The sequence below is a fragment of the Erinaceus europaeus genome, chromosome 12 (assembly GCF_950295315.1).
Source record: "Erinaceus europaeus chromosome 12, mEriEur2.1, whole genome shotgun sequence".
Taxonomy (NCBI): Eukaryota; Metazoa; Chordata; class Mammalia; order Eulipotyphla; family Erinaceidae; genus Erinaceus; species Erinaceus europaeus.
This window is the reverse complement of record NC_080173.1, coordinates 52,103,351-52,126,607: the sequence shown is the minus strand read 5'-3', so window position 1 is coordinate 52,126,607 and position 23,257 is coordinate 52,103,351. Positions and strand designations below refer to the sequence as shown.

Sequence of the window (23,257 nt, the reverse complement as noted above, 5' to 3'; positions counted from 1 at the left end):
ACTAGCCAGTGAAGGCTCTCGGGAGGGGAAGTGGCTCTGCGATGTGCACTTGCATGTGAGATCATGGAGGTGGGCTGCTACTTGGGGAGGATATTTAGTCACCGCTTTGAACATTAGGACTCTTCCTGGGGGTTGGCAGTGAGATGTTCCCACCCAGAGATGGCACTCTACACAGGTGAGGCCTGCTTCCCTGCTCAGGAGCCAGGATGTCGAGGCAGAGTGCTGAGAAGGTGTACCAGACCTTCGAACTTGTCCTTGGGAATCAGGCTGCTCGTTAAGGTTCTCCATTTTTATTGATCACTTCCCAAGATGCCCAAGTAACATGGGAGACACAGTGTCTGGGGATTGGCTCCTGTCATAGGTGAAGGCCCGGCAGAGGAAGGGAGGCCCCTCCTTGTTCTTTCCCACTCCCTTGTGGCTTTGCAGAGACGGATGGCTGTGCTTCAGTTCTTAACTCGCATCTTGGTTGTGCTGGAGCCTCCAGAGAGAGAGGCCTTGGAGACTGTGGCCGCTCTGGTCACCTTCTTCGCCTGCATGGTGCTGGGATGAGCCTTGGAAACCAGAGCGCTGGGTTTCTTAGTGGCAGAGGTGGCTTGTGGCAAGGATGGTGGCTCCAGAGTTGTTTCCGTGCCCTCACTGGGAGTGTCAGAGTGGCTGCAGTCCCCAGCTGTGGCATCCTCGGCTAGTTCAGGGAGGCTGGTGAGCGTGGGCTTTGTCTCCATCCGCAGAAGGTGCTCTGTCAGGGCTCCCTGCTGCCTACGCTCCTTGCGCCTCATCATCTCCTGCTCCATTTCTTTGAAGAAGCCTGTGTGAGAGAGGGTGAGTGGTGGACAGAGTCCTGTGCTCAGTAGGAGGGTTTGGGCCAAGGGAGAAGTCTTAGGAGAAGGAGCCAGAACCTGGGGGGCAGGAAAGATATCACCTGTATGGCCTGGTGCTGACCACATTGTAGTTCTCTAGCCCAGATGCTGCTCTGGGGTTTGGGGACACTTCCCTAGACACCACTGCTTCCCTAGGTTTCTCCACATCCCATAGGGTCTGCAAATGTCAGGAAGCAAGGTCACCTTTCTCTGAACAGAATGGGCCACCAAGCTCTGGGAACTCATCCTCCTCACTGGAGGATTTATCCTCCTCATCTGAGGCCCAGCGTTCCGACACAGGCTGCCTGTCCAGGTCCAGGAGCAGGGGGAGGGCTTCCATCAGCTGCTCCCTGCAGGGTGGAAAGAGAGATACAGTTTAGGAGGGTGCCCCTGGGCATGGGACCCAGGCAGATGCAAAGACACAAGCCACACTAGCCACACCAGGGTGGATAGCTGGTGTTGACAAGCTGGGAGATACCCCTGTGCACATCCCTGAGTGGCTAAGGTCTGGCTCCCTGGGATGTTAAGATGGAGGGGTAAAGGGCTATAATTCAAGCTTGAGTAGGGGAAAAGGTGGCAGGGATGGTGGCAGGTCGGTGAGCTGAGCAGGAATTAGGGGGAGAAACTCAGCTGTCAGTCCTTTCTCCCCACCCTGAGTTCCCCCGCACCTGTAGCCATTCTGGTTGGTACAGCTGTTTCCGGTCAGGTTGAGGATGAGAATGCTCTGGGGGAACTCATCTGCACGCACCAAAGAGAGGGGACTGAGGTCTTCAAACCCTCTTCCAGCCCAAAGTCAGTCCCACCCACTCACCCTGTCCCCTGGAGATGCAGTGACAGGGACATGGGGCCAGAGAAACTTACTCCATGTCGCAGGGCAAAGGCATTCCTACCTAGTTTCAGTTTTTCTATCAGGTTCTCAGAAAGGTCCAGAAACTGGAGGTGTGGGAGGTCTCGGAGGTTTTCCACCTGCCTAATTCGGTTTCCTGCCAGAGACAGGAAGCTGGGGGGAAGGGAGGGTACAGGGTCATAGCTGAATCACTGTGAGGAAGGGAGGCAGGTGCCCTCACCCAGATCCCCTGGGAGGCAGCTAGATGATGGGGAGACGGGGGAGCATGGGCTTTGGGGGTAAGGGAAGCAGAGTTAGACTTACTGGGTCCTCAGCCAGAAAAGAAACCAGACTTGTGCGTGGTCTGAACCAGTTCTTTAAAGTGTTATCAGACTCCCCCCACCCATCCCTGCTGCCGTGCCAGCCCTGGCACCACATACCGTAAGGAGGGGATACAGTCCAGGTTCTCAATTCGCTCAATCTTATTCTGCAGGAGAAAAGACAGTGGAGAAAGCAAGCTGAATACCACTGGGTGGGAAAGTCTTTAGAACAAGACCCCCAAGACCATGTCTGCACCTGTGACTGGAGATCTGGGATCTTTGGGATGGTCGCCACTCCTTAATCTGGTTGTCATTAGCTTGCTTTTATTTTATTTTTGCCTCCAGGGTTATCACTGGGGCTAGGTGCCTATACTGTGAATCTACTGCTCCTGGCGGCCATTTTTTCCAGTTTTTTTTTTTTTTTTTTTGATAGGACAGAGAGAAATTGAGAGAGGAGGGGGAAATAGAAAGATAGACACCTGTAGACCTGCTTCACTGCTTGTGAACTGACTCGCTGGCAGGTGGGGAGCTGGGGGCTCAAACCCGGATCCTTAAGCCTGTCCTTGCGCTTTGCGCCACATGTGCTTAACCCGCTACGCTACCGCCCGACTTCCTGAAAGTACACTTTTTAAAAAAAATATTTATTTTCCCTTTTGTTGCCCCTGTTGTTTTTCATTGTTGTTGTACTTATTATTGTTGTCGTTGTTGTTGCATAGGGCAGAGAGAAATGGAGAGAGGAGGGGGGAAGAAAGACACCTGCAGACCTGCTTCACGGCCTGTGAAGCGATTCCCCTGCAGGTGGGGAGCCGGGGGGGCGGGATCCTTATGCCTGTCCTTGGGCTTTGCGCCACATGCCCTTAACCGGCTGCACTACCGCCTGACTCCCTGAAATTACACTTTTTAAAAGAGGGAAATGGTCAGTGACATACCTGGTTGAGCACATATATTACCAAGAGCAAAAATCCAGGTTCACGTCCAACCGCTACCTTCAGGAGGAAACTTCACAAGTGGTGAAGCAGTACTGCAGGTGCCTCTCTGTGTCTTTGTCTGCCTCCCCTTCTCAATTTCTCGGTCCTATCAAAACTTAAATTAAGGAGCCAGGTAGTGGTGCACCTGGTTGAGCACACGTTACAATGTACAAGGACCCAGGCTTGAGCCCCCAGTCCCCACCTGTAGGGAGGAAGCTTCACGACTGGTAAAGCAGGGCTGTAGGTGTTTCTCTGTCTCTCTCCTCAAATCTTTTTATTCGTTTTAATATTTCTTTTTTAAATATTTCTTTCTTTTTGTTGCCCTTGTTGTTTTCTTGTTGTAGTTATTGATGTCGTTATTGTTGGATAGGACAGAGAGAAATGGAGAGAGGAGGGGAAGACAGAGAGGGGGAGAGAAAGATAGACACCTGCAGACCTGCTTCACCACCTGTGAAGCGACTCCCCTGCAGGTGGGAAGCTGGGGCTCAAACTGGGATCCTTACGCCGGTCCTTGCGCTTTGTACCATGTGTGCTTAATGCGCTGCGCTACCGCCTGACTCCGCTTTTAATATTTATTTATTCCCATTTGTTGCTCTTGTTTTTTTTTTAATTGTTGTAGTTATTATTGTTGTTATCGATGTCGTCGTTGTTGGATAGGACAGAGAAATGGAGAGGAAAAGACAGAGGGGGAGAGAAAGATAGACACCTGCAGACCTGCTTCACCACTTGTGAAGTGACCCCCCCCTCAGATAGGGAGCCGGGGGCTTGTGCTTTGCACCACGTGTGCTTAACCCGCTGCGCTAAGGCCCAACTCCCTCCTTCTTGAGTCTTTCTTTCTTCCTTTCTTTCTTTCTTTTTAATATTTATTTATTCCCTTCTGTTGCCCTTGTTATTCTATTGTTGTAGTTATTGTTGTTGTTGTTGTTGGATAGGGCAGAGAAACAGAGAGAGGAGGGGAAGACAGAGAGGGAATAGACACCTGCAGACCTACTTCACTGCCTGTGAAGTGACTCCCCTGCAGGTGGGGAGCTGGACTTCAGAGCCTAAGGCTCCTCTGCAGGTGGGGAGGACTTCAGAGCCTAAGGCATAAGAGTCTCTGCATAACCATTATACTATCTACCTCTGTATCTCTCTCCTTTTTTGTCACCCCCTTCCCTCTGGATTTCTAGTTGTCTCTATCCAATAAATAAATAAATGACAAAATTTAAAAAATAGTATGGGGGTAGATAGCATAATGGTTATGCAAATAGACTCTCATGTCTGAGGCTCTGAAGTCCCAGGTTCAAGCCCCCACACCACCATAAACCAGAGCTGAGTAGTGCTCTGGTTAAAAAAAAAATTAAAAAATTAAATTAAAAGAGGGACATGGAAAGAAAAACTTGGTGGTGGCTTACAAACATGGAGGAAGCAAATAAAAAAATATTATGGGGTTTGTAAAGTTTCTGTGGAAAAATATTAAGAGATCTGGGGTAGGGAGGCTGAAGATGAACCAATGTCACCCAACAAACAGCTTTTAAAGTTCTGAAAGGTGCAGAGGAATCTTCTTGGTTGCTTCTTGTCTTTCTTCAAAACTGGAAATGAACTTTGGCTATAGAACATGAAGGACTTAGGATAGACACCAAGGACAAATAGAACAAGGGAGGTGGGCTGGGGAGATAGTATAATAGTTATGCAAAATGACTTTCATGCTTGTGGTGCCAAAAATCCCAGGTTCAGTTGGCACCACCATAAACTAGAGCTGAACAGTGCTCTGGGGGAAAAAAAACAACCAGTCATTCAAAATCATATTCAGACCCTCTTTTGGAATGATTGGTTTCAGTTCAGGAGAATTCCTGATATATCTGGGAATGGCTTAAATGAAGGTCTCCTGCCTAAACACCAGTGAATGGGCAAGATGACCTGATTAACTCCTTTCATATTAGACAGACTTAATCCATCGCAAGGAAAGGTGGGGTAAGGGCTGGCCTCACATTACCGCTTGCAGGTAGAGACTATGAAGATTCTGGAGGCTCTCTAGGTTCTTGATAGTGGTAATCCCCTCCCTATCCAAGCGGACAGTCTGAAGTTCAGCAAGAGTGTGAAACCTGGAGGAACAGTTAATGGATGATGAAAGAGAGTGCTACTACTATGGTCTCTTAGCAGAGAAAATGGGAAGGAGACAATGAGGGGTGGGGGCTGGGCAGTGACACACCCAGCTGAGCACACATGTTATACCATGCATGAGAATCCTGGTTCAAGGCCCCAACTCCCCACCTGAGACAAGGAGGCTTCATGAGCAGTGAAGCAGTGCTACAGGTCTCTCTTTCCCTCTCTCTTCTATCTTCTCTTTCCCCCCTCAGTTCCTCTATAAAATAAATAAAATCTAAAACAAAAAAAGAAGGTGAATGGCTATATTATTATTTTAATACTTATTTATTTTCCCTTTTGTTGCCCTTGTTATTGTTGTTGTTGTTATTATTGTTGTTGTTATTGATGTCGTCGTTGTTAGGACAGAGAGAAATGGAGAGAAGAGGGGAAGACAGGGGGAGAGAAAGATAGACACCTGCAGACCTGCTTCACCAACTGTGAAGCGACTCCTGTACAGGTGGGGAGCCGGGGCTCGAACAAGGATTCTCAGGCCGGTCCTTGCGCTTTGTGCCACGTGTGCTTAACCCACTGCTCTACTGATGGCTATATTATTTATTTTTTAAAATATTTTACTTATCAGTGAAAAAGAGGGAGCAAATAAGAGATAACCAGAGCATCACTCTAGCACATGTAATGCCAACATCCATGTCCAGTGGAGAAGCAATTACAGAAATCCGAACTCCCACCTTCTGCATTCCAGAATGAATTTTGGTCCATAACCCCCAGAGAGGGAGAAATGTTAGGGGAAGATGACCAGAGGTCTCTGAACCCTAACTCCATTAAGGACCCAGAGAGGAAGAAGGGAGGATGCTCCAAAGCAGTAATAGGTGTAGATGTGACTTAGAAAGGAAGAAAAAGCAGGACCATTGGGAAAAAAATGGGCTAAAAAAATATATAGGGTTGGAGAGATAGCATAATGGTTATGTAAAAAGCCTTTCATGCCTGAAGTACCAAAGGTCCCAGGGTCAGTCCCTAGCACCGCCATAAGCCACAGCTGAGCAGTGTTCTGGTAAAAATAAATAAATAAATAAATAAATAAATAAATAAATAAATAAAGATATAGATATAGAAATAATAGTCATCCCAGAAATGTGACCTTGGGAGAACTACTGCAATTTCCAATGGAGGGAATAGGGACACAGAACCCTGGTGGTGGGCACAGTGTGGAATTATACTTCTGTTATAACTTTGTAAATCAATATTAAAGGGGCCGGGCGGTGGTGCACTGGGCTAAGTGCACATAGTACTAAATGCAAGGACCTGAGCAAGGATGTCGGTTCAAGCCCCTAGCTCCCCACCTGCAGGGGGGTCACTTTATAAGCAGTGAAGCAAGTCTGAAGGTATCTCTCTTTATCTCCCCTTCTCTATCTTCCTTATCTCTCTCAATTTTTCTTTGTCCTGTTGAATAATAATAATAATAATAAGGAAAAGTGGATTGCTGGGCAGTTCAATTTAAAAAATCAATATTGAATAACTAATAAAAATAAAATTGAGGCAGGGGTAGATAGCATAATGGTTATGCAAAGAGACTCTCATGCCTGAGACTCCAAAGTCCCAGGTTCAGTCCCCCACACCACCATATGCCAGAGCTGAGCAGTGCTCTGGTAAAAAATAAATAAATTAATTAAAAAAAATGAAATTAGGTTGACTTGAAGACCAAGTAGCAAGAGATAGCACTGAAAAGGCAGTAGAGAGCAACTCATGTCAAGATGTACCCTCTGGAGTACTAGGGAACCAAGATGATTATTATCAAGGAGTGCCTGACCAGATTTGCCATGTAAAAGGATTGCTCTAGCAGGGGTAGATAGCATAGTGGTTATGCAAAGAGAATGTCATGCCTGAGGCTCCAAAGTCCCAGGTCAATCCCCTGCACCACCATAAGTCAGAGCTGAGCAGTGCTCTGGTGTTTCTGTGTCTTTCTCTCTCAGTATCTCTCCCAAAAATAAAATAAATAAACTAAAAAAGTTTCTAAAAAAAAAAAAAAAGGATTGCTCTACACACACATTACAGTGCACAAGGATCCAGGTTCAAGCTCTTAGTCCTTACCTGCAGGTGGGAAGCTTCACAAGTGGTGAAGCAGTGCTGCAGGCCTCTCTCTCGTCTCCCTTCCCTCTCAATTTCCCTGTTTCTATCAAAAACAAACAAACAAACAAACAAACAAAAATAGCTGCTGGGAGCAGTAGACTTGTGCAGGCACTGAGCAAAATAATAATAATGACGATGATGCTCTAGCAACAGTTTGGGTGTAGGGAGTTAGTTGAGAAGCACAGTCTATCTAAAGCACTTTGGTGACCTTGTTACCTTTGACTGGATGTGTGGAGTAGGTAGAGTGGGACAAAGATGAGTTGACAGATCAGTACAGTTCTAACTTTGCAGCACCTGTCTTCCCCTCTCCTCCCCTGTGTACTTATTATTATTATTTTTACAGAGCTCAGCTCTGGCTTATGGTGGTGGACTTTAGAGCCTGAGTGTCTCTTTGCATAACCATTATGCTATCTCTCCCGCCCTCCCCTCCCCTGCACTCACATATTCGCTGACAGTTCTTCATCCTCAGGGAAAGTCAAATTCCGCTTAGTGATCAGGGCTTCAGTAATGCATACGTCTCCTTCCTCTGGACCCTGGGCAGGCTTGTCTGTGAAAGGATGAGCCGCTATAGTCCGTTATTCATGGCACTCTGCAAACCTGTCGATTCTACCCACCACCCTCCCTCCCTGCTCACCTGTGGACATGATCTAAAATCGCTGACTTGGGCGCGACGGGAAGGAAGAAAGAGCTCTGGGTCACCCTGGAAGGTATGAGCGAGAAGTTCAGAGACTTGGAGGACACGAGAAAGGGCTTGAACAGAACAAATTGTTGGGGTGGGGGTGAAGACAAAAGTAAAGAAAAGTGGAGGCACTGGTGTCTGAAGGGTATGAGGTTGTGGGTTGCCGGCGGTGCGTTGTTGCTAGGAGACCAGACGCCAAATTTGACGTTGGGGAGGACGGATTCGCAGTTGCCCGCCGCCGCGCATGCGGATACAGCTCCGGTTAGCAGCTCCGCCCGCAGCCGCCGGCCCCGACTTCCCACAATCCTCAGCTCTTCCCGTCGCTCCAGGCTCACTTTCCGCTCTTCCGGTGGCGATGGCCGCGGCTGTCTCTGGGGTTCTACGACGCTGTCTCCTTCCCCAGGCGGGTAAGGAGAAATCCAGGTCTCACGGCGTCGTGTTCCAGACGTTCTTTAGCCCTCGTCTCAGTTCTACTTGTGACCTTTTAATTTTCCTTTGTCCCCTGTCTCCAGCTGGGTCGCCGTGCTCTCGTGCTCCTTCCCCATCTAACTCCTTGTTACTCCTGACTCTTAATTAAAACAGCAGAAACATCAGCGGCAACCAGTTGGCCTCCTATGCCCTAGTTTCCTCAATTTGGGGTTTCCATAACTCAACACCCAGTTCTTGCTCGATACAGAATTTGCTTGGAGCGCTCCCGCCCCGACCTTGGCACTGTGCCTTAAGGACCCGGCCTAAATGTCACCTCCTCAGGCCTTCATTCGCCGCTCTACGGGCACGTTTTCCTGTTAAACCTATTTCTTGCACGCTGCTTACTTCACTCTATCAGAATCTGATTTTGCTTCTATTTATTTGTTTCCTTTATTAGACTTTACAGCTCATCTGGGTAGAACCATGTTCATTTGTCATAGCCAGCAGGTGGCATGGTGCCTGGTATTAATAGGCATACAGTAGATGTTGGTTTAAGGAATGATTTTGGGGGGGGCGGGGTTGCTAGGGATCAAACCCAGGGTATTGCACACTACCACTGAGCTATGTCTCTGACCTAGATAAGTATTTTGAGTACATAATAAAGAGCATGCACAGGGATAAATGTTTTATGTGCATCACCTCATTTAAATTTTAAAATACTGTGGAGAAGGCATTGCTATAATCCCTCTATTTAAGATAGGGTATATACAAAGGAGCTGAAATTTAGGTCTATTGAGTGACTGGTCCAAGTCATAAAGATGAAGATATTGTTCCAACTTATTAGAAGTCTGTGCTCTGGGAGTCGGGCGGTAGTGCAGCCGGTTAAGTGCACGTGGTGCAAAGCGCAAGGACCGGCATTAGGATCGCGATTCAAGCCCCCGGCTCCCCACCTGTAGGGGGGTCGCTTCACAGGCGGTGAAGCAGGTCTGCAGGTGTCTATCTTTCTCTCCCTCTCTGCCTTCCCCTCTTCTCTCCATTTCTCTCTGTCCTATCCAATGACGACATCAATAACAACTATAACTACAACAATAAAAAAAAGGGCAACAAAAGGAAATAAATAAATAAATAAAAAGAAAAACATTTAAAAAAAAAGTCTGTGCTCTTGAGAATTAGGTTTTGTGGTCCAGGAGATAGCTTACCTGGTAAAGTGCTGTGTTTGCAATGAGTCCCTGACTTCAAATCCAGACACCATAGAGGAACACTGGGGGAACTTCATGAATGGTGGTGCATGGCTGTGGTGACTCTCCTCTCTCCTAAAGACATAAGAATAGAAAGATAGGCTTTGGGTGCTGGAGGCACACTAGGTTGAGTGCACATGTTTCAATCTGCAAGGACCTGAGTCAAGCCCTGAGTCTCCACCTGCAGGGGGAAAGCTTCATGTGTGTCTCCCTCTCCAATCTGTCTCCCTTTTTCCTCTCAATTTCTGTCTTTATCCATTAAACAGTAAAAAATATTTAAAAAAAATAAAGTTAGGCTTTTCAGCAATTCTAGCTAAACCTTTCTCCTCCATCCCATTCCAAACATGGGGGGGGGGGCTGAAAGAGGGATGCTGTAGTGTGAGCTCTTGTCAAGGATGTGGAATTACTTTAACTCAGGTCATTCAGGTGGCTCCATCTTTTGTGTCCCTTTTAGCTTGTAAACAAGAGCAGAGGGAAGACTTCTTTGAGGGAAATGTGAGGATAGTGTAACATTTTCTTTTTACAAGTCATGGGAGAAGACTTCGGAGTAATGGTTTTTCAAATTTAGCATGCACCAGCATCATGTGGAGGGCTAGTTAGGACAGTTTGCTGGGAACCATACCAGTTCTACTGATTCAGTAGGTCTAGGACTGACCCTGAGAGTTTATGGTTATAACTTGTTCACAGGTGATGCTGATATTGTTGACTTAGGGGTATATATGGTAGGGCATACTTTAAAAAAAAATAATTTAAAAAATATTTTATTTATTCATTTTCCCTTTTGTTGCCCTTGTTTTTTATTGTTGTTATAGTTGTTGTTGTTGTTTTTGATGTCGTTGTTGGATAGGACAGAGAGAAATGGAGAGAGGAGGGGAAGACAGAGGGGGAGAGAAAGACAACTGCAGACCTGCTTCATCACTTGTGAAGTGACTCCCCTGCAGGTGGGGAGCCGGGGCTCAAACTGGGATCGTTACACTGGTCCTTGTGCTTGGTGCCACATGTGCTTAACCCGCTGTGCTACTACCCTACTCCCAGTAGGGCATACTTTTAAGAACCTCTGGCTTAGACAGGAATTGAATCATGGCAGGGCTGGCCACCATGTTTTATAAATAAAGATTTATTGGAACACAGCTACATCTGTTTACATATTGCCTGTTGTAAGTATTGCCATACTTCTTTCAGGATGCAATGGCAGAATTGACTAATAGTTACAGAGACTATATGGTTCTCAAGTTCAAAATAGTTAATATTGTCCTGGCTATTTAAGTTTACTCAAACCTTCTCTCCTTTTTAATTTGTTCAAAATACTTTCTTCTCTCCTTCCCTGCTCCATCACTTCCATCTCTGCATATAAGGCAGCAGTAGAGCAATGGAACCTCAGAGAACTGAGGAACTCACGTGAATTCTAAAGATAAGGTTTGAAAATTCAAGATTTTTGGCAGGCAGTTTCTTTTCTTGTTCACTCTTCCCAAAAGATGGACTTTTTCCTTCCTCTAGGGCAGGAGAGGAGGCTGTATCTCACCATATTGCCATTTTCCCCTAGGTCGGCTCCCTACCCTCCAGAATGTCCGCTATGGCTCCAAGGCTGTAACTCGTCACCGTCGAGTGATGCACTTTGAGAGACAGAAGCTGATGGCTGTGACTGAATATATCCCTCCCAAACCTGCTGTCAACCCAAGATGCTTACCACCTCCTCCCATTTCCCAGAAGGAGGTGAGGAGGAAACTGGTGGGTGGGGTGGTAAATTGAAGTGATCCTGTCTGTGTGGCCATAATGTAGTAAGACTTCAGGACACACTCATTTACATTATTTCTTCCCTACTTTGATCATGTGGTCCAGATACTTTATTAATTTATTTTAGTCACACAAATCTAAGTCACATTTATTTGTACATGTATAGCCGTGAGCAACAGATACACCATACACATTTATAAAACAACAAGGTACACGTGTGAAATCCTGTTTACAAATTTAAGTGTAAATGAACTTCACTCTGTAAACTAGCTTAATACAATACTTACTTAAAAACAATTCTTGGGAGTCGGGCAGTAGTGCAGTGGGTTAAGCGCATGTGGCGCAAAGCACAAGGATCGACATAAGGATCCCGGTTCTAGCCCCCAGCTCCCCACCTTCAGGGGAGTTGCTTCACAGGCGGTGAACCAGGTCTGCAGGTGTCTATCTTTCTCTCCTCTGTCTTCCTCTCCTCTCTCCATTTCTCTTTGTCCTATCCAACAGCAACAACATCAACAACAGTGACATCAATAACAACAATAATAACTACAACAAGGGCACCAAAAGGGAATAAATAAATAAATATTAAAAAAAACAATTCTTGGGAGTCGGGCGGTAGCACAGCGGGTTAAGCACATGTGGTGTACAGCTCATGGACCTGTGCAAGGATCCTGGTTTGAGGCCCCGGCTCCCCACCCACAGTGGAGTCGCTTCACGGGTAGTGAAGCAGGTCTGCAGGTGTCTATCTTTCTCTCCTATACTCTTTGTCTTCCCCTCCTCTCTCCATTTCTCTCTGTCCTATCCAACAACAACGACATCAATAACAACAACAATAATAACTAGAACAATAAAAAGCAAGGGCAATAAAGGGAAAATAAATAAATATTTAAAAAGATGTATTAAAAAAATTCTTGAGAACACATTAGTATGTTTCAGTAAAAGTCAACACAAAAGACAAGCCCACCAAGTTTAAAATACACTTTTTTACCTCCCTCCTAGAAGTGATCTTTTTTTCCTGAAGAATGACCAAAATCAAATCTTTATTTAATAACTGTATAAGTGTGATCCAAATGTGTCCACCACTAATTTTTAACAAAGAAATATGCTATAAATAAGCCATCTACAGCTGCTCACTGATATGTGTATGGACTTCCTAGATGTCTCATTGGGCTTAATTACAGACCACTCACAGCAATACAATTTTAGTAGAAAGTGCAGCATGATGTTAAGCCATTTCAGCTCTTGCACATACATGCTGCACTTCAGAAATGATCATTTTAACAGAAGCATACATTGTACTATGAAAACCAAAGAAAGGTATCCCATATTCATGGAGAAAATACCGGTCAAATTACATTGCTTATTATCTACTAAATATATGGCTTAAATATGAAAAATGGCTTATATTAAAGTAACAAAGGAAATTAAGAAAAATACTGAGATGATTTTGAGAACAAATCATGTCCCCACCCTTACCCCAAAGTAGCAAAGATCTGAAATTGACAACTCAGTAACTTGTATAAGGCAAATAAAAAGTGAGAAAGCCTTCACAGACATTTGAATAATATTCACTATTTAGTGGAGAAAAGCTGAAAATGATATCAAGGTAGTTTATAAGTGTCAATAACAATTAAAAAAAAAAGGGCAACAAAAGGGGGAAAGAGCAAATAAAAAATTTAGAGAGATTCTTCCCCCCCATTTTTGTTGCCATTATTGTTGTTGGATAAGACAGAGAGAAATCTAGAGATGGGGAAGACAGAGAGGGAGAAAGACCTGCAGACCTGCAGACCTGCTTCACCACTTGTGAAGTGACTCCCCTGCAGGTGGGGAGCCAGGGGCTCGAACCAGGATCCTTACGCTGGTCCTTGCGCTTCGTGCCATCTGCGCTTACCACTGCGCTACCCCTGACTCCCTAATCTTATTATTTTTATGTATCTTGCAACTTCACATAATTTTGGTAAATAACTTACAAAATTATGCAAAAAGAAAAAAATGGTAAACATTCTGTATTTTCCAAAAGACATTTTTTTACAATATGCAATTTTAAAAAAATATTTATTTCCTTTTTGTTGCCCTTGTTCTTTTTAATTTTTTAATATTTATTTATTTTCCCTTTTGTTGCCCTTGTTTTTTATTGTTGTATTTATTATTGTTGTTAGATAGGACAGAGAGAAATGGACAGAGGAGGGGAAGAAAGACACCTGCTGACCTGCTTCACCGCTTGTGAAGCGACTCCCCTACAGGTGGAGAGCCGGGGGCTTGAACCAGGATCCTTACGCCGGTCCTTGTGCTTCGCGCCACGTGCGTTTAACCCGCTGTGCTACCGCCCAACTCCCCAATATGCAGTTCTTAAGGCAGCATCCTTAAGATGAGTAATCCTTTTACTCATCCAGAAATCTGCTGCAAAGAAGAGGCTACAATAGCCTGGCTTCTTCCACTAATGCCTTTTGCCTTTCCTGTCTTATTTTCAGTCTCTTTGACTTCTTGAAGATCTTTACTGATGTTGTTGTTGGATAGGACAGAGAGAAATCGAGAGAGATGGGGAAAACAGAGAGGGGGAGAGAAAGATAGACACCTGCAGACTTGCTTCACCATTTGTGAAGTGACGCCCCTGCAGGTGGAGAGCCGGGGGCTCGAACTGGAATCCTTATGCCGATCCTTGAGCTTGGTGCCATGTGCGCTTAACCCACTGCACTACCGCTCGCCCCCCAGAATCTGTATATTTTATAACAATAACAACTACAACAACAACGAAAAATAACAAGGGCAACAAAATGGAAAATAAATAAATAAAAGAATCTGTATATTTTAATTGATAAATCTTTAAGTCTGTTTCTTTCTAACTGCATCATACACTGCTTTTGTAGAAATAAATGCATTTCATTAGTTCTGGGATGTCCTTGTTGACACTTATAAACTCAGTGGTGCTTCATAACTACAAAGAATTTAGAACAGTGTCTTGTATTTGAACCTTCTGGAGTAAGGTAATACCCAACTGATAATGAGATTGGATTGTTGGAAAAGTCATGATGTGGAGTGCGGGCAGTAGTGCAGTGGGTTAAATGTACATGGCAGAAGTGCAAGGACTGGCATAAGCATCCTGGCTCCCCACCTGCAGGGGAGGTCTCTTCACAAGCTGTGAAGCAGATCTGAAGGTGTCTGTCTTCTCCTCCTCTCGCGATTTCTCTCTTTCCTATCCAACAACAATGACATCAATAACAACAACAATAATAACCACAGCAACGATAAAAAAACAAGGGCAGCAAATGGGAAAAAATGGCCTCCAGGAGCAGTGGGTTTGTGGTGTAGGCACCAAGCCCCAGCGATAACCCTGGAGGGGGGAAAAGAAAGTCAAGATGTATCTTAGCATAGAAAAATGTCAGCGGTGAAGCAGGTTTGTAGGTGCCTATCTTTCTCTCCCCCTCTGTCTTCCCCCTCCTCTCTCCATTACTCTCTGTCCTATCCAACAGTGACAACAACAATAATAACTATAACAATAAGACAACAAGGGCAACAAAAGGGAATAAATAAATAAAAAATAAATAAAAAAAGAAAAATGTCATGATGGTGAGGGTAGATAGCATAATGGTTATGTAAAGAAACTTATGCTTGAGGCTTCGAAGTCCCAGATTCAATCCCCTGCACCATCATAAGCCAGAGCTGAGCAGTGCTCTGGTAAAAAAAAAAAAAAAAAAAAAAAGTCATGACTTTCCAACAACCCAATGGTTGTTAACCATATATGAATATTCAGCAGTGGACGTGAGGTTACTGTGACTGGAAAACTGGATTATTAATTATAATCAGTTTTAACTCATATAAAATTAGCAATCTGGTTAATGGCTAGTTAGTAGATAGGGTAGATCTGGAGCCTAGATTTAACATAGCAGTGAATCTTTCAATGTTTTAACATTTATGTATCAAATGGATTAATAGTTTCATTAACTTATGTGGATTGTACTTGTTATGTTATTTATGTTGAATTCTTTTTTTTATGGAAATCTTTTTAAATTTTTAAAAAAATATTTAATATTCCCTTTTTGTTGCCCTTGTTTTTTATTGTTGTAGTTATTATTGTTGTTGTTATTGATGTCATTGTTGTTGGATAGGACAGAGAGAAATAGAGAGAGGAGGGGAAGAGATAGACACCTGCAGACCTGCTTCACTGCTTGTGAAGTGACCCCCCTGCAGGGGGTAGCCAGGGGCTGGAACTGGGATCCTTACACCTGTCCTTGTGCTTTGCTCCACCTGCGTTTAACCCACTGCCTGACTCCCATCTTTTTTAAAAAAAAATTTTATATTTATTCCCTTTTGTTGCCCTTGTTGCTTTATTGTTGTAGTTATTGTTGTTGTTATTGATGTTGTTGTTGTTGGATAGGACAGAGGGAAATGGAGAGAGGAGGGAAAGACCGAGAGGAGGAGAGAAAGATAGACACCTGCAGATCTGCTTCACTGCTTGTGAAGTGACTCCCCTGCAGGTGGGGAGCTGGGGGCTAGAACCCGGATCCTTATGCTGGTCCTTGTACTTTGTTCCAGGTGCGCTTAACCCCTTGCGCTACCGCCAGACTCCCATCTTTTTTTTTTTTTAATATTTATTTATTCCCTTTTGTTGCCCTTGTTTTATTGTAGTTATTGTTGTTGTTATTGATGTTGTTGTTGTTGGATAGGACAGAGAGAAATGGAGAGAGGAGGGGAAGACAGAGAGGAGGAGAGAAAGACAGACACCTGCAGACCTGCTTCACTGCTTGTGAAGCGACTCCCCTGCAGGTGGGGAGCCGGGGCTCGAACCGAGTTCTTTTCGCCAGTGCTTATGCTTTGCGCCACCTGTGCTTAACCTGCTGGCTACCACCTGACTCTCTATGTTGAATTCTACAAAGAGCACTCTGATTTCATGTAAGTCCAGTGTTTAAAGAAAAGTATGTGGGGGTGGGGGAATTGGTTTATATACCTGGTTGAGCGCATGTATCACCATGTACAAGGACTCAGGTTCGAGCCCTCCTCTCCCCACCTGCAGGGGGAACACTTCATGAGCAGTGAAGCGTGTCTGCAGGTATCTTTCTCTCCCCCTGTCTATCTCCCTTCCCCTCTCAATTTCCCTTTGTCCTGTCAAATAAAAATAGAAAGGAAAAAGTGGCCACCAGGAGTGGTGGGTTGGTAGTGCACCTACTAAGCTCCAGTGATGACCCTAGTGGCTAAAAAGAAAAAGGAGAATGGGCTCTTTCCGCCATCTTGGACTGGAGGTCTGCTGGCCTTGTGAAGCTACAACTGTGGCTGGAAGGCTGTGGTCCAAAGCCACTCTTCCTGGCTATAAGTGAGGGCTCAAGAACTAGAGGGAGCACACAGCTCTTCTTAAAATTGAAGTAGTGGATGCTCAAGATGAAACTGAATTCTACCCCGGCAAGAGATGCAATTATGTGTACAAAGCAAAAGACAACACAGTGACTCCTGGTGCCAAACCTAACAAAACCAGAGTAATCTGGGGAAAGGTAACTTGTGCCCATGGAAACAGTGGTATGGTTTGAGCAAAGTTCCACCGCAACCTTCCTGTTCAGGCCATTGAACACAGAGTCCATACAATACTGTATCCGTCAAGGATTTAAATTCATTGAAAAAATAAAATTATAGATTTGCTAAAGAAAAGTGGGGAAGAGGTGGGAGACAAGTAATGGCATATCTGATAGAGTACTTACAATACCTAGTACACTCATGGACCTGGGTTCAAGACCTTGTCCCCACCTATAAGAGGGAGAAGATTCATGAGCCACAGAGCAGTTCTGCAACTGTCTTTCCATCTCTCTGTCCCTCTCCCTCAATCTCTGTCTCTTACCTTCTATTAAAAAGAGAAAAAAAAAAAAAGGGAGTCAGGTAGTAGCGCAGCAGGTTAAGCACAGGTGGTGCAAAAGCGCAAGGACTTGCGTGAGGATCCCAGTTCCAGCCCCCGGCTCCCCACCTGCAGGGGAGTCACTTCACAGGCGGTGAAGCAGGTCTGCAGGTGTCAATCTTTCTCTCCTCTTCTCTGTCTTCCCCTCCTCTCTCTATTTCTCTCTGTCCTATCTAGCAACGACAACATCAATAACAGCAATAATAACTACAACAGTACAAAAAACTAGGGCAACAAAAGGGAATAAATACATAAATATTAAAAAAAAAAAAAGAAAAAGAAAAAAATAACCTCTGGAAGTGATGGAGCCATGCTTATCTTGAGCCCCTAGTGGCAAAAAAGAAAAGAAAACAAAAATTTTGAAAAGCATTTTTATATATTAAAATGTGGGAAACCCAGAGCATCGCTCTGGTGGTACATGTGATGCCAGATATTGAATGCAGGGTGTCGTGCTCTCAAGTCTAAAGCCACTGCACCACCTCCCAGTTGTTTAACATCCTCTTAATTAAACATTGTTTATAGAATCTGAATGTATTCTCACTTCCATAGATTCTCACCTTTGAAAAGCACTGTGTGTTGGGCAGGGGAGATAGCATAATAGTTATGCAAAAAGACTTTCATGCCTGAGACTCCCAAAGTCCCAGGTTCAGTCCCTTTACAACCCCATAAGAGTGGTGACACAGTCCTGCAGGTGTGTGTCTCCTTATCTTCCTCCTCCCCTCTCAGTTTCTTTCTGATCAATCTGAAAGGCGGGGGGGGGGGGGGGGGTGTGATAAGAAAAAGCTACCACGAGTGGAATCATTATGCAAGCACCAAGCCCCAGCAATAACCTTGGTGGCAACTAATTAATTAAAAATATAACCCCCTCCCCAATAAATAAGTAAATTAAACAAGAAATAAGTCTAAATGTGATCTGTACTTCTTTTTTAAAAAAATATTTATTCCCTTTTGTTGCCCTTGATGTTTCATTATTGTAGTTATTATTGTTGTTGCTATTGATATCGTCGATGTTGGATAGGACAGATAGAAATGGAGAGAGGAGAGAAAGACAGAGGGGGGAGAGAAAGATAGACACCTGCAGACCTGCTTCACCGCTTGTGAAGTGACTCCCCTGCAGGTGGGGTGCCGGGGCCTCGAACTGGGTTCCTCAAGCAGGTACTTACGCTTTGTGCCACCTGTGCTTAACCCACTGCACTACCCCCCCGACTCCCTACACTTCTTAATTTATTGCAGATATTTAAACTATGGAAATGGAAACATCCACTTTTAGAGGGATGCACCTTTGGGACTTGTATAATGTAGAAAAGCAACTGCTTCCTTTAGTGAATTTTATATCCAGTACCTAAAATAACGAGTGCTTTCTGCATATATATATATATATATATATATATATATATATATATATATATATATATATATTAACCTCCAAGGTTATTGCTAGGGCTCAGTGCTCCTGGAGGCTATACCCCCCTTTTTGTTGCCCTTGTTTATCATTATTGTTATTGTTGTTGTTATTGCTGTCATTGGATAGTACAGAGAGAAATCAAGAGAGATGGGGAAGACGGAGGGGGAGAGAAAGACAGATGCCTATAGACCTGCTTCACCACTTGTGAAGCGACCCCTTGCAGGTTGGGAGCCGGGGGCTTGAACCAGGATCTTTATGCTGGTCCTTGTGCTTCGTGCCACGTGCACTTAACCCGCTGTGCTACTGCCCAGCCCTCCTTTCTGCTTATATTTAAGTTGTATTTCTTTTTCTTTTTTCTTTTTTTTTTTTTTTTACCAGAGTACTACTCAGCTCTGGCTTTTGGTTGAGTGGGGTATTGAACCTAGGACTTGGAGCCTCGGGCATGGGAGTCTCTTTGCATAACTATTATGCTATCTACCTCTGTCCTGAGTTGTATTTTTTCTTTTCTTTTTCTTTCTATTATTTAAAAAAAAATTTTATTTATAAAAAGGAAACACTGGCAAATACCATAGGATAAGAGGTGTACAACTCCTCACAATTCCCACCACCAGAATTCCGTATCCCATCCCTTTCCTTGATAGCTTTCCTATTCTTACCATCCTGTACATGCCCGATCTCATCTTAATTGTATTATTATTATTATTTTTTTTAAATATTTATTTATTCCCTTTTGTTGCCCTTGTTGTTTTATTGTTGTAGTTATTATTGTTGTTGTCGTTGTTGGATAGGACAGAGAGAAATGGAGAGAGGAGGGGAAGACAGAGAGGAGGAGAGAAAGATAGACACCTGCAGACCTGCTTCACCGCCTGTGAAGTGACTCCCTTGCAGGTGGGGAGCCGGGGTTCGAACCGGGATCTTTATGCCGGTCCTTGTGCTTTGCGCCACCTGCGCTTAACCCGCTGCGCTACAGCCCGACTCCTTTATTATTATTTTTTAACCAGAACACTGTTCAGTTCTGGCTTGTGGTGTGGGGGATTGAACCTGGGATGTTGGAACCTCAGGCATGAGAGACTCTTTGCATAACCATTATGCTATCTACCCTCCACCCCTTAATTGTATTTTTAAACAAGCTATAAAAAATTAAAGGGACAAGTAGAACCTGAAATGGAATTGGCATATCACACCAAAGTAAAAGACTCTGGGGTGGGTGGGTGGGGAGAATACAGGTCCATGAAGGATGATAGAGGACCTAGTGGGGGTTGTATTGTTATATGGGAAACTGGGGAATGTTATGCATGTACAAACTATTATATTTACTGTTGAATGTAAAACATTAATTCCCCAATAAAGAAACTAAAAAAAAATTAAAGGGCTATTGTGAGAAAGAAAAGAAGAGGACAGGGTAGATAGCACCCATCACCCACCACCACTGCAAGCCAGAGCTGATCAGTGCTGTGGTAAGAGAGATAGAGATAGAGATAGTGAGAGAGAGAGAGAGAGAAAGAGAGAGAGAGGGAGAGAGAGAGATAAAGGAAGGGAGAAAAAGAAAAAAAAGAAAAAACACTGCTTTTAACAACTACAACTGAAATTATGTGAAAGGATATATCAACTCAAGAAGTATTACAGTGGACAAGGTATTAGACACTCAAGCATGATGTCCCAGTTTTAATCCCCAGCATCACATGTCAGAGTCATGCTCTTTATTTTCTTTCTCTTTCAGTCAGTCTCTCAAGTCTTTTGAGAAAAGTAGAAGGGTATAGTGGATGGAGATGACTCTGAAAGTTAGTGATTCACTATCCTGATCTTCCCGAATTTGTGTGTCACTGGCAGCTGCAGCACCTTACCCTGAGGGAGGTATTAGTGCCAAGAGAAGAGGAAACTTATGTTTGGTCATCCCTCCCTCTCTCAGGAGACAGGCCTCATCCGACTCCTTCGGCGTGAGATAGCAGCAATTTTTCAGGATAACCGAATGATCGCCGTCTGCCAGAATGTGGCTCTGAGTGCAGAAGATAAGCTGCTTCTTCGGCACCAGCTGCGAAAGCACAAGATTTTGATGAAGGTCTACCCCAACCAGGTCGGGAGCATCCCTCCGGCTTGGATTGTCCATATTCCCCATGCCAGCTCAGACTTTCACATCTCTCCCAAGATCTGGCACTCCTGACTCTCCTACTACAAGCAGCCCTCCAGTCTGGTGCCTCAGCTGTAATCTGACCTGTGGTCAAGTTTGGGGGGGGGGGGCTCTTTCTCCCCAACAAACCTATCTTTTCTGCCATCCCAGATCCTTAAGCCGTTCCTGGAGCATTCCAAGTACCAAAACCTGCTGCCTCTTTTTGTGGGGCACAACATGTTGCTGGTCAGTGAAGAGCCCAAGGTCAAGGAGATGGTACGAATCTTGAGGAGTGTGCCCTTCCTGCCACTACTAGGTGAGCAAGCATTTCTGCGGAGTGGGGTGGCGGTGAAGGGGAGGCGTTTCAGCAGCCTGGGGCCATCTGCTCAGAATGAGTGGGGAAAACTGGTCGTCTTTGGAGAGGACATCCTCTCAAGGATTGGCCTGAGTCAGCAGTACCTTTTGTTGACGGCTGCCTGTGTTGGCTTACTTCCTTGTCTTAACGCTAGAGAAGAGAGGGAAAAGGAAATTCAGACACCTTACATCTCACGGTGGGGCGGTGGGTCTTCACAGCACACAGGCAACTATACTGAAAATATACATATCTGAGGACTAGTAAACAATTAAAATAAGTTTTTTTATTTCCCCTTTTGTTGCCCTTTATTGTTGTTGTAGTTATTGTTGTTGTTATTGTTGTCTTCGTTGTTGATAGAACAGAGAGAAATGGAGAGAGGAAGGGAAGACAGAGAGGGGGAGAGAAAGATAGACACCTGTAGACCTGCTTCACCGCTTGTGAAGTGACTCCCCTGCAGGTGGGGAGCCCGGGCCTCGAACTGGGATCCTTATGCCGGTCCTTGCTCTTTGTGCCACCTGCGCTTAACCCACTGTGCTACCACCCGACTCCCACTAAACAGTTTTTATTTCCAGATTCCCCTGATTCTAAGAACCCTGGGTGGTACCCCTATAGGGAATCCTTATTGCATAGATTTCTGGCAGCCATTTTTTCCCGTTTTTGTTGCTCTTGTTGTTGTTGTTATTATTGCTGCCGTTATTGTTGGATAAGACAGAAAGAAATTGAGAGGGGAGGGAGTCAGAGAGAGAGAGAGAGAGAGAGGCAGAGAGACCCCTGCAGACCTGCTTCTCCACTCATGAAGCTTTCCCCCTGCAGGTGGAGACCAGGGGCTTGAGCCCAGGTCTTTGCGCACTGTAATGTATGTGCTTAATCAGGTGCGCCACTGCCTGGCCCCCCGCTTCATTCTATGTCTCTTCATGGTTCTCAAAAAAAAAAAAAAATTAGCAAACAGTCTCTTAGTGAAATTTATTCAGACCAGGTGAATTTATTATGTAGAGGGTTTCTAGGGAAGAGTTAGGAAGGAGGGCAGGGCTCAGCCTCAAACAGTGTGGGAATGAGATGGGAGAAGTCTGGGAGGTAGAGAAGAGCAATGGAGGGCATTCTTAGGGTTGGGACACTATTGAAAGAGGAATGGCATTTGTGGAGATCCCGGCTGACACTATGTTCTTCCAGGTGGCTGCATTGATGACACCATCCTCAGCAGGCAGGGCTTCATCAACTATTCCAAGCTTCCCAGCTTAACATTGGTGCAGGGGCAGCTGGTAGGAGGGCTCACTCTCCTCTTGGCCCAAACCCATTCCCTGCTTCAGAACCAGCCCCTCCAGATGATGGCCCTGCTGGATCAGTATGTCAGACAGCAGCACAAGGAGGATTCTGTCAAGCCAGCTGATGGGCAGCCAGATTCTCCTGATCCTGTTCCAGACTCGTAGCTGGCCTGCTGTTCCCAGCCTGCCCATAAAATTCCCTCTCCTTCTGTTGACTGTACCATCCTCTGTGGAAGATATGCAAGAACTGAGTGGGGATAGCATTTGTTACCTGGTTTCCACTGACAATGATCTCCTCAGATACCGGGTCCCTTGAAACTTCCACTTCAGAATGGAAGCTATTAATCAATGTCTTTGTCCCTCATCATCCCAACTGGGTCCTAATAGGAGCAAAGTGTATTTGCAAGGCAGAGGAGCTAAACAGAGGAAAGTGCCCTGTGTCTCCACTTCCACTGTCCCTTGCTGCATGGCCATGCACCTGTCTCCTTGTGTGTCCCACTTGCCAGGACAGTCCATCTAACTGCTTGGCTAACAGTGGCTTGTTGAGATTCTGCTGGCCCATTATCTGTGATGACCAATTTCCATGTACCAGCTCATTTGTTTCTCCCCATATTATCCCTGTTTCACGGAAAGGAAAACTAAGGGATCGAGAAGTAGAATAACCTGTTCAAGGTCCTGCCATTAGTTAAGTGGTGGGGCAAGGTCTTGAGCCAGGCTCTCACTGCTTGGGAGAACATGCCTGGATTTCTGCACTGGAATTTATTCACTTGGGCCCCAGGTGTACTTGGATGTCAATTCTCTGCCTTTGGAGTGTGCCACATTTGGAAAGGTTGGGAACACTGCTTTATAATAAAACGAAACTTGTTTCACTGCCTGTTTTTACTGTTTACAAGCATATCCTCCCTATATACTTAATTTCCAGTCTCTCATTGTCACTTCACTTCCCAGAAAATCCTTCCTCTTCCAATGTCCAAGCCTGGTCCCTCCCTGCCACCACTCCCATGAATGACA

General features: G+C 44.9%; 2 protein-coding genes and 1 pseudogene across 3 annotated transcripts; 2 read left to right on the top strand and 1 right to left on the bottom strand.

Moving 5' to 3' along the window:
- Window positions 1-274: 274 nt before the first annotated feature.
- LRRC46 (leucine rich repeat containing 46) lies at window positions 275-8,105 on the bottom strand. Its single transcript, XM_007530021.3, has 8 exons — window positions 7,818-8,105; window positions 7,625-7,730; window positions 4,947-5,055; window positions 2,124-2,170; window positions 1,748-1,857; window positions 1,526-1,595; window positions 1,062-1,207; window positions 275-805 (listed from the first exon to the last, which is right to left on the bottom strand). The coding sequence occupies exons 1-8, from the start codon at window positions 7,825-7,827 to the stop codon at window positions 444-446; spliced, it is 960 nt and encodes a 319-aa protein (XP_007530083.1). The 5' UTR covers window positions 7,828-8,105; the 3' UTR covers window positions 275-443.
- A 28-nt stretch (window positions 8,106-8,133) lies between these two features.
- On the top strand, window positions 8,134-23,113 carry MRPL10 (mitochondrial ribosomal protein L10). 2 transcript variants are annotated; one of them, XM_007530007.3, is made up of 5 exons: window positions 8,134-8,269; window positions 11,052-11,221; window positions 20,432-20,596; window positions 20,801-20,945; window positions 22,155-23,113. In XM_007530007.3, the coding sequence occupies exons 1-5, from the start codon at window positions 8,218-8,220 to the stop codon at window positions 22,409-22,411; spliced, it is 789 nt and encodes a 262-aa protein (XP_007530069.1). In that variant the 5' UTR covers window positions 8,134-8,217; the 3' UTR covers window positions 22,412-23,113. The 2 variants fall into 2 exon arrangements, with proteins under 2 accessions (XP_007530069.1, XP_060059611.1); XM_060203628.1 differs by having other exon boundaries at window positions 8,197-8,285.
- Window positions 15,306-17,643, top strand: LOC132541723 (large ribosomal subunit protein eL33-like; annotated as a pseudogene).
- Window positions 23,114-23,257: the final 144 nt, after the last annotated feature.

Coding starts and splice junctions, on each gene's coding strand:
- LRRC46 (XM_007530021.3), bottom strand. Junction 5,056..7,624: donor GAAGAACTGTCAGCGAATAT/GTGAGTGCAGGG, acceptor CTGTTCCTCCAG/GTTTCACACTCTTGCTGAAC. Junction 2,171..4,946: donor ATAGTCTCTACCTGCAAGCG/GTAATGTGAGGC, acceptor TTTCTCCTGCAG/AATAAGATTGAGCGAATTGA.
- MRPL10 (XM_007530007.3), top strand. CDS start 8,218: ATGGCCGCGGCTGTCTCTGGGGTTCTACGACGCTGTCTCCTTCCCCAG. Junction 20,597..20,800: donor TGAAGGTCTACCCCAACCAG/GTCGGGAGCATC, acceptor CTGCCATCCCAG/ATCCTTAAGCCGTTCCTGGA. Junction 20,946..22,154: donor GCCCTTCCTGCCACTACTAG/GTGAGCAAGCAT, acceptor ATGTTCTTCCAG/GTGGCTGCATTGATGACACC.